Genomic DNA, 10,888 nt, shown 5'->3' on the forward strand with positions numbered 1-10,888 from the left:
CACACACACAAAAACACATGCCAGCCATGATGACAGACTGACTGAACAGATCCAACTCTTCCAATATGTTATTAGCAAGCTAGTAAGTTTTCCAGTCATATATTTAATCATTAAAATATTGTCTCGCCTCGTTCTAGTGAACTCAGTATGGCGTATCATCTCGTAAGCTAAGTGTATCGTCACACCCCTAATTCATAGTCATGTGTACTACAACTATGTCAGTCATCCTGAAATAGGCCACTGAGTATATTGTGTGTGTGTGGCGATGCACCTTGTCGACGTTGGCTCTAGTTTTGGCTGATGTCTCCACATACTGGACGCCCCACTCATCAGCCTTCCCTCGGGCCTCATCGACGGATACCTGCCGACGCTCCTCCAAGTCCGACTTGTTCCCTACCAGCAGAAGAGGGATCTTATCCTCTTCTGCCTTCACTCGCAAGATCTGCTCCCTGTCGGCACAAAGAAGATTGTTTATTTTTTGTTATTTTCACCTCCGTTCGTTCAGTAAATAAGTGACTGGCCTTTGAATATTTTCTTTACGTACAGATGAGGTCTGAACTTGGGCTAGTCTAAATGCATTCTAGTTTTTCATAATGTCCCACAATTCATTTCAAAAATATAGACCTGCAGGGAGGCCCTAAAATACAGGTATATACAAATAAATGACAAATCTGTCTCTGATTCAGTCTAACTGTGGGAATATCCCAACATGACTTTCCAAAAAAGCAACATGAAGTCTAGAGTTGTGATTTTTTTTTTTTTAACTTGTAAAGTCTACGGTGTTAAGTGTAAGTAAACTTCTGACATCATCTGAGTTGTCAAAAAGCCCTTCTGTGTCCCTGTAAATTGCTTGAACTGTTTTTTTTTTAATTTACAGCACTGAATGTGTTGAATATTGATTGCTAGACTGCTCAAGAAAAAGAGTGAGCTGGTTTGGGATAGTTCAGCAGCATTTTTCAGGTGCATCTGATTCCATCGTGCCACTTATTAAACTTTGCACTTGAGCTTCAGTATTTTGCTCATGCTGAAGATGAAAAGAAGCTCTCTAAAGGAGCTTAAAAGAGTAGCACAGAAACAGTACTGCATTACAAAATAAAAGTAAGATAGTACCTCAAAACAGTAACCACAAACAATGCATACGTGTATATAAATATATTCTACAAAAAGAATGTAAACAATTTACCAGAATGACTTCCATTATGTCAGTGAGGGTCTATGCTAACTGTTTAATAAGTAATTAATGGCCAACACAAATACGTGTTTATAGATATATTCTACAAAAAGAATGTAAACAATTTACCAGAATGACTTCCATTATGTCAGTGAGGGTCTATGCTAACTGTTTAATAAGTAATTAATGGCCAACGCAAATACAGTAGTCTAAAACTAGCTATCAACTTCATGAACTCAGCTATCATCAGAGTTCATGAAGCGGCACTTGGTTGCCAAGCACACACGCTCTCATCAGTACCTGAATTCAGCAGTGGCAGAGAAGGACTCGTGCTCTGTAATGGAGAAGACCAGGAGAAAACCCTCCCCGCTGCGAAAATAGTTGTCTCTGATGGCGGCATAGTCCTCCTGGCCTGCTGTGTCTAGGATGTCAATCTGGACCTCCTCTCCATCCAGAACCACCTTCTTCCTGTAGCTGTCCGCCTTGGTAGGCTCATAGTCCTCCACAAACTGGGGGCACAGAGTTATTTAGAGATTCTGAAGATTAAAACATTCCCCAAGTTAAACGTACATGCATAAAGCAAACAGTGAAGTATAAGCACATACTGTCTGCAGTCTGTGTAGACAGCTACTGCTTAAAATGGAAATGTAGCAGAGCCATCTGATGAGCATCAGACAAATGATTGCTGATATGTTGCCAGTGGACTAAAGGAAAATGACATTTTAACAGGAATCTCCATATTAACCTTTTATCTGTTTTCAGCATCACTGTGATCTAGGGGCCAATGTTCCATACAATCACCATCTTACTTTCATCTAACTAATAGCAGCTTCACCATTTTCCAAACCATTTCAACCTGAACATTTCTTGCAGTTGGGCCACATGAAAAGCTTTCAGATGGTGAATCACTAAAAGGAGGGCTTTAAATTAGAAGCCATTAGAGGTGTTGACTTATTCAATCATCAGCCACCTATCTAAATCATATGATATCATATCTAAACTAGGAACTGGTTCGACAAAGAGGTGCAGGTGACTTGTGTTTGCTGTTTTAATTTGTTTAAAGAAATGCGTTGACTCACCTCATCATACATGAACTGCAGTGTGAGGGCCGACTTCCCCACACCTCCACTGCCTACCATTATTACCTTGTGCAGTGCCAGAGAGCTCTGGTTTTTACTTTTACTGGTAGCCATCACTGGATTCTTCTGTGGGTCTCTCTCACACTCACACACACATACACGCTTCTCTGGACACAGACAACCTGTGAACGACAGAAAGGGAAACATATCAGTAAATAACCACCATACATAAAAAGCAAACATGTGGACAAGAGCAGGGACAGATGGCAGCTGCTACTTAACAGCTGTCACTATGACAGTAACATGCTGTGCCAAGACTCTAGGCTTTGCTCCAACTAATCTGAGTCCTAACCCCCACCCTTCCCATTAAAGTGCCAAATTGCCTACTCATGAATCCTAAGCTTTATAAAGTTCACCATCAAAAGGTCATTGCAGTTGATCAGAAGTAATGAAGCCATCATTCTCCACTGCAAGACGGCATTTAGAGAACGCATTAAAATAGAGCACTGCGTGCTAAACGCCTTCCATTGCTGGTCATCGATGTGCTCCATAATGGCCCTCAATTACCAATTCACGAAACGTTGGTCAGCTTATCAACTGGAAACAACTACTTAAAGATTTGTTGTCATTACAGTTTGATATCATTATGTCTAACTGTATGCAAACACCTTTTAAAGTCAAAAGAGGCCATTTCTATTTAAATATTGTAATTACTGGTCACATTTTAATATATGAAGTTGAATTTTTGCCTTACTATTCTGTGATGATTGAAGGAACCACACAATCCTATTTCAATATTTACAAAAATCTGCTGTCACTTGAGGCAACAGTATGACACAGTGGTTAGTATTTTAAAAACAGGGGTCCATCTGTTGTAGAAAAACATTATATAGAATGTGTAATATCTGGTTTGAGGCTTTAATTAACGGACCTTTTCAATGATTGCAGGCCATCCCTGTTACTGTATGATAGGCTATATCAACTCGTGGTCTTATTGCAAAGTACTGATGAAATATTCACAGCTATATCAGTTCACATTAACAGGAAAATGATTGGATATTGGCAAAAATTAAAACAGCCACTGATGGCCATTTTAGCAGATGTCTGGGCTCTGGCATTTTGCCTTTTATTGCAGTGGTCAGCAGTTGTAAATGAATGACTGATAATGTGACAAGTGAAATTTTGTACTTGTGTATCATTTCAGCTTATACATCAAGTTCAGCAGATATGGCTGAGGAGAGTAAACAAGGGGGGAAAACAAAACCAAACCGTAGCTCCAATTCTGGTCATTTCACATTCACACATTAAGGCTGAAAATTCTTTGTATGAAAACAGAGATCACCAATTTCTACATAAATGTAAATTTGTACATTTGACCTGCCACATTTCCTTTCACTGTCCAAAAGCAGAACACATTATCACTTCAGTATGCAGCAACCAGGCTTATAACGTGCTAGGCTGTGGATGCAGCATCATGGTTCTACTCTCTCAAACCAGGAAGTATGACCTGTGGCCTTCCTGTCTTTGTTATCAGTCACCAGGCCAGTGAAATAACTCATAAGAAAAACACACACACACACACACACACATATATATATATTAACCTATACCAAAGTCACCAATTGTGCATAAGGGTCACTATTTAAATTATTCACTTGTAACCCACTTCCTTGTGCACATGCACATGCAGATTCCAGTACTATAAATAAAGTAATCATAGTTATTAAACTAAAGACAAAAAAGTGCTGAGTGCAGACTTTCCAAAGGAAGTTTGGACATCAGGGGAGGAGATCCTGCCACATTTCCAACAGCTGCAGTTCAACACAAGCTGCCCACAGGGTTAAAATAGAGGGAACTGGCAAAAGAGCAATTAATTTTAAGGCCTGACCCACAATGCAACTGGAGTCTGCTTGGTCCTGGTCCTTGTTAGGGGATGCTGGGTTATGGAGAAGGAGGGGCATAGTCTAACAGACCTCTCTGGTTGCTAAGCTCCTGAAATATAGATGATACCAGTGCAGTGAGGGCTACAGGAATTCATTAAGATTCCCTTTGGTGAATGGGCCACTGTTCCCTCCCTGCTCATCTTAACACTCAGGGCAGGGATATGCCAAGGTTTGCCAGGACTCACACAGATACTAATAAAGGATTACAGACAGAACCAAAGATCCCACGCTGATGCCACCAAGCCTTACAAATAGGCTGTTTTCTTAAAATGGTACATGACCACCATTCATCCATGCTTTGATCACTTAGGCACCCATCAAAGTCAGCTGACATCTATCACTAACTATTTTATCATTCATTCACCTGATTTTAATGACATTAAAATGCTGATTGGTATTTGTCCTTAACTTTTTTTCAATCGTTTCTTGTTTTATCTCCTTGTGTTGTAAGAAGTGGAGCTCTTTCCTTAGGTATGATCTAATCACTGAACCCTCTATCACATGCACAGAAGCTGGGAGTTTAACTGGCACGCTCTGTGGGAAGTAGGATAAGTCCACCTATATGCATGTGGAAATACAAATCGTGTCCAGAGAACCCAATGGCCCTCCCCTTCTCTTTCTGGATTCCTGAGGTCACAGGAATGAGGGGATTTCTTCCCACCATCTAATGGAGAAAACAGGCCCGATATTAACCCTCCAAGGATCTGAGTAGTACAAATCAATGTGAATGGTGCAGCACAGATGCTGTGTGAAATATCCACCAGAAGTTAAAGGATGTGATGTTATTTGGGACGAGAAAATTATGGTGAAAGGCCTATCAAAAATATTGATCTTCAACTGACTTGCAAACACCTTTCTCCTTCTGTTATATCTAAACAGATCATCCAATTAAAAATCTGCTGCCAGCAAAACAAAACTCCCTGATTAATGTTTCAGCTGAAAATCTAAATCTTTCTATCCCGTCACATTTTGCCACACCCGGACTAAGAATGTTTTTCTACACCAGGACATGCAAGGGAGAGCTACACCTTGGATTCTGGCAGCTACCTCTTTATCTCGTGATACTTACAGTACACCTTGCTGTGGTCAAAACAAAATATACCAAATGAGTCATCCTAGTTATGAGACGTGTAAGAATGGATCTTCTGTAACACACAGCTACTAAAAGTCATGAGCTTAAGGTTTGTCTATCTCAAAGCAACAATGCGTAATTTAACAGCAAATCACATGCAGGAGAGCATCACAGAAATGAATTTAGTCAAGATGTAGGAGTTATAATGTTCACCGCCAGTGGAAATCAGGAAATGATTTAACAGTATACGGCAGTAAGGAAGACACATTCAAAGCAGCAAATAAGTGTCCTACATTGCATACTAAACTTTTGGCCAGGGGAGTGCACAGAGGAGCTTTTGACAAAACTGGGCAGTTAAATCCTCTCTGTGCTAAAATACTACAGCAACACCAAGTCGGCTGCATTTTCATACATTTCTATTCTACACCCCTTTCCTTTATTATCACAAATATAGTGCTCACATCTTCACTAATCCACTTGGTGTCATGACTCATGAAAAACATCACACCGTGTTGTGGTACAGCATATAGAGTAAATACAGTGTTACACATCATCAGCATGATTCAAAAGCCATTTTGGGGTTAGCCTTTTCCACAAGCAGATGTCTTTACTAACCACCCTCCAGCTCATATCAACAGTCTTATCAAAGTACTCCCATTTCCCATTACCTAATCATTCCACAGGACTGATTCCGGGTGGACAGAAAGAAGAGATCAGATCTCAGTACCAATTTACAGACAAAACCATTTGTTCGTGCTAAATACAGATCTGGCTAATACCTTTCTACCCTTAAAAAAAAAAAGAAAGAACTGATTTCAGTGAAATAAACTTGAAAGTAATTGGTGTATATGTCTCTTTTCCATATTTAATACAACTAAAATGTTGCTGTTGATTTTTAATCTAACATTGTTTTAAATGAATGAAAATGGCACGAGCAGAAATACTGGGACCTCCGGGATCAGGACTCTTAGGCCACTTCAGAACTGTGCCCTGCACCGTAACAAACTTATTATCCTCCATGTTTCACAGTAGGGCCGTGATCCACAGATTTTCAAGGGGACCCAACAACCTAAGGTGAACAGGTCTGTGAGTGTTGGATGTCAACAGTGGGTTAAGGGGAACTGATGCCTCTAAAAAGTTGAATTATCACAGTGTTCTGCAACAGATATTTGCATAACGTGTTCCTCTTCCTTACAACAGGTTGGAGTGCTTCTCATAGTTGGTCACTCACACAGAGCCATCACATACAGTATATCTAATTATTGGCTGCCTTGGTAGGAGAAAAATCACACCCTTAAAGTCATTTCTTCCCCTGTAAGTGGAAAAAAATACATAATAATCTGATTCACAGATCTTGGAAAAGAGTTGGATGTTCCCACTAAGAACCAATTTCTAATTCCTCACGTATGGTTCCTATAGTAATTAAATGACAGTCAGGCAATATGTATAACCTCCGTTACTCCTCACTGACAGAACTGACAACTGATGGTGGCTTGGTATGCACCTATCTCTATCACTGTCTCCTGCACATAATCACTCACTTTACAAGTCCAGTAAATCAAGCCTTGCAACAGTCTTTCTGACCTTGTCGCCCACTACCAAGATCATTAACTGATTTCAGACGTTTTCTCATGCTAGTATGACTACACACCAAGAACTCAAGTTTTATATGAACACCATCAGAAAATATGTAAGCTGATCAGAAAAGCAGATGGAGCACTCTGATATGAGCCAACTAGACTGTGTCCAAAACAAGGGAACCTGGACCCTTGCAGCAAATGTTTGTCATATTCTGATAAGGGCCAGTAATTAGAAGAAGCCACAGGGCTTAGCGTTAAGAAAATAATTTGGCTTAAGACGAAGACATAATTGGAGCATATTGATAAACATCCATGACAGCAGGAGAGAAGGGATGCGGGGCCGGCTGGACCTCATTCACCAGACCTTTCTCCACCTCTGATGTCACATGTCTACAACTATGTAGTAAGCCTAATCTTAGCCAGAATAAGACACATTCCAGCTGTGTTGCCACGTCCACGAAGTGACTACAGTGTTACTAATGAAAACAGTAAATACTGAGTTGATGTAGTCATGAAAAATGCCAGCCATCAATAGTTCCCCAAAAACAAGAAAGTTTGCATGAGCTTTTACATATGTGGAGCCCTACAACAGTGCCAAACTATGTCTAAATGCGTTTCCCTGAAACACTGCAATTGTGCTGGAATCAGCACTTAGTTAATGTTTACAAGGGGTTGACCTTAATGTGATTCCAGATGTGTTAACTGTAACAGTCAGCAGCATTTGCTAACTGACAGACATGAGGCTTAACTGAACCATCCAATAAAATTACACAAAATGGGATTTACAGTCTTTGAAATGTAGGAGACATCACACACATACACAACAGTCATTTTCATTGATCTTGTCTTCAACTTAATAGGAGGTTATGGGCAAGTACTGGCACTTCACAGTACACATAGACAACAAACTTCAGAATCTGAGATCACACTCAAACTGACAACATGGTGCAAAGCTTTAGACCATCTGCTATGAGTGTACATTGTTGCACAGAAGTGTAAAAGCGTAAAAACTAGCGATACCTAAAGACGCACCAATTGACTGGTTGGAAATCGGAAATGGGTGGTTTTTAACTTGACCAGCTGTGATCAGTGACCAGCCAGTCACTCTTTAGATATCAGATTCTGTGCCAGCCCACGCTGGACTATTGAGGGTCTGCTCTGGGATTCAATTTTTCCCCCAAACTCCACCACAAAACACTATAATTAATTCAATCATGTTTAATCCTACTCAGCAGATCTTTGAAAGGCCCCAAGAGGATGAGCGGTGTCAATGTTTAATCTTTACAAACCTCATAACACAAGCCAATAAGAAAATAATCAAGAAGTAGTCCAACACATTTTCCTCATCATTTTAATAACCTGCAGTTTCACACTTTTACTGACTGGCATAATTTCAAATTACACACACCTACACTTGCTGATAACAGAGTGGCTCGTCTTTTTAGTTTTTAGACCTTTTTGACTTGCCACAAAGCTGTCTCAGTACTGCGAAATCTATCAACACACTAACAGTGTTTAAGGAATGTAATGTATAACCCTTAGATATAAACCAGCAAGTGTTGACTGAATAATCAATTACTCTTTCACTGCACACATTGAATTAATAGCTGAAAAAGTAAATGACATCTTATGCATCTCTCAATTGCAAATTCCTGTATTTATTCAGTAAAAATGGCTATAAGAAAAGCTCAGAAAACACTCTGGTTAAGTGTTTTTTAGATTGTTTTTGACAGTATATATATATATATATATTCAACCAATCTCTTATAAAAGGCCTTATAAGAGCTGAAAATGGTACAACCATCTGCAAAATTGTGCATCAATAAACACCAAAGTGACATACAAAATACATGTTTGTTATCAGGCACCCTTAGTGGAAACATTATTATACTTTTCTGTATTTTGACACATTAAGAGGACTCAAGTTCCAAAAGCAGGGCCCAGGGTGCATCACATGTCCATGCATGATCAACTTTAGCAGATTAGAAAACAAAAACATATGACTGCTATGTACACTGTTATCAAGCCACTTGGGTGTGTCAAATCCTCTGAGGGAAAGCTTTCAGCACAACCCAGCCTGAGTGATTCTCGACATGAATATCAATTACACAAGTTGATTTGACCAAAAAGCTAAGGATAAGGTAAGGATAGCTTAACTAAACCCCAGCTTGTGTCAGACACTTAACATAACTTAACTTGAGTTTACACTTGTGTTATAAGGAAACGACATCGTCTAATGGGAGATGACAGTCATCATACGAGCTCATAAGCAAGGACTTTGGTTATACGACTACCGTTAAACTACTTACCGCAGCACAACAATGTTAGCTAAATAACATAACTGAACTTGAGTTTACACTTGTGTTATAAGGAAACGACATCGTCTAATGGGAGATGACAGTCATCATACGAGCTCATAAGCAAGGACTTTGGTTATACGACTACCGTTAAACTACTTACCGCAGCACAACAATGTTAGCTAAATTAATACAACGCATACAGGCACATTCCTTCATTTCAGTCATTTTGAAAAAAAGTGTCCACAAGTTAATGCCAATGTCCACATCAACAGGAATAAAGAGCGACTGGTAGCTAAGCCAACGATAAGTTAGCTAACTACTAATGATTATTAACATGACGTCTTATATTAGCGTTATGTTACACCCGTTATACAACAGGCATCCGAGACAGCTAACTAAACTTATAACACTACCACTGGAAGATATTTCAAGTAGCCAGTTATCTCCATAAGGAGTTTATTTGCACCCATTTTATGTTAAACGGTCACCCTCTGCGTCTTCTTGTCGCTCATCCTTCCTTAAAACAGGTGTGTTTTTGTTTTATACAAACAGTCGTGTTAACAAACTCCCTGTTAACATAACCCACTAAGAAATTTGCGAGGCCTTACCAAAGCAGGACTGGTGTTTCTACCTCTAGTGGATGATTTCGCTGATAGAGGATTTCGATGCATCGGCTCTGAAAATACAAACCGCTCCTGCAACAAAAGCCCCACCTTCCGGACATTAAGCAGCAGGTGACCGGACGTGACGTCACAGTAGTGGTTCATATTTCATTGTTTTGATTTTCACTGATGAGCGATGGCCTACAAAATACAAGGCTCGATGAATGCAATTTAATCTTGCTTTAAAAAAACGATCAAGTATCCATTTATTCAACAATAAGCATGACCCATGTACGGAATGAGGCAAGTGATTTGTTACAGAAGTTAATCGTTTTTGAGGGACTGGATCTGGAACTGAACACTATTGGGAATACTGACATTCATTAACACGAACCGGACGAAGATTTTGACCCTGAAAAAAACTTTTTTAAGAACTCGGAAAATAACTGCAAGTATTACACGGATGAGCAGTTTAACAGCAATGTCAAGACTGAAAACAAATTATCACTAATTCACTTCAATAGCAGAAGTTTATACGCAAACTTTCAGAGTATAAAACATTATCTTAGTAGTCTAAAACATTCTTTTAATATAATTGCTATTTCTGAAACTTGGATTAACACTGTAAGGGAAATGGATTTGGACCTTGATGGCTATGACTTGGTATGCACAAACAGAGAGAATAAGATGAGAGGTGGTGTGGCCTTGTACATAGATAAAAACTTTTGTTATAAGAAAGTAGACAAAATGTCTAGGGTAGTAGATAATGTACTCAAATGTGTGACTGTAGAACTACATTTGGAAAAAAAGAAGAATGTTGTAATAAGCTGTATTTACAGAGCACCTGGAGCCAGCATAGAAAAATTTAATGACTGGCTGGAAGAAAATTACTCGTCAATAAGTCATAAATTAATGTTCATATGTGGTGACTTCAATATAGATTTGTTAAATCCTAACAAGCACACAGGAACTGAGGAGTTTATTAACACAATATATAGATGCAGTTTATATCCAAAAATTACAAAACCAAGTAGAGTAACAACCCAGCATGCAACACTAATAGATAATATATTTACTAATGATATTGACAGCAAAATGTCAAGTGGATTACTTATAAATGATATTAGTGATCATTTACCTG

The 10,888-nt window shown here is 39.1% G+C and overlaps 1 protein-coding gene across 1 annotated transcript in view; it reads right to left on the bottom strand.

Annotated features, from left to right (window-relative positions):
* Positions 1-9,877, bottom strand: part of ralba (v-ral simian leukemia viral oncogene homolog Ba (ras related)) — a 14,373-nt gene extending 4,496 nt beyond the window's left edge. Inside the window, exons 1-4 of the mRNA XM_020594810.1 lie at positions 9,754-9,877; positions 2,251-2,432; positions 1,472-1,680; positions 272-449 (exon numbers count right to left, since the gene is read on the bottom strand). Coding sequence (XP_020450466.1) covers positions 272-449; positions 1,472-1,680; positions 2,251-2,364 — 501 coding nt within the window. The 5' untranslated portion in view covers positions 2,365-2,432; positions 9,754-9,877. The remainder of the gene's footprint in view (positions 1-271; positions 450-1,471; positions 1,681-2,250; positions 2,433-9,753) is intronic.
* Positions 9,878-10,888: the final 1,011 nt, after the last annotated feature.

The sequence above is a fragment of the Monopterus albus genome, unplaced genomic scaffold (assembly GCF_001952655.1).
Source record: "Monopterus albus unplaced genomic scaffold, M_albus_1.0 scaffold24.1, whole genome shotgun sequence".
Taxonomy (NCBI): domain Eukaryota; kingdom Metazoa; phylum Chordata; class Actinopteri; order Synbranchiformes; family Synbranchidae; genus Monopterus; species Monopterus albus.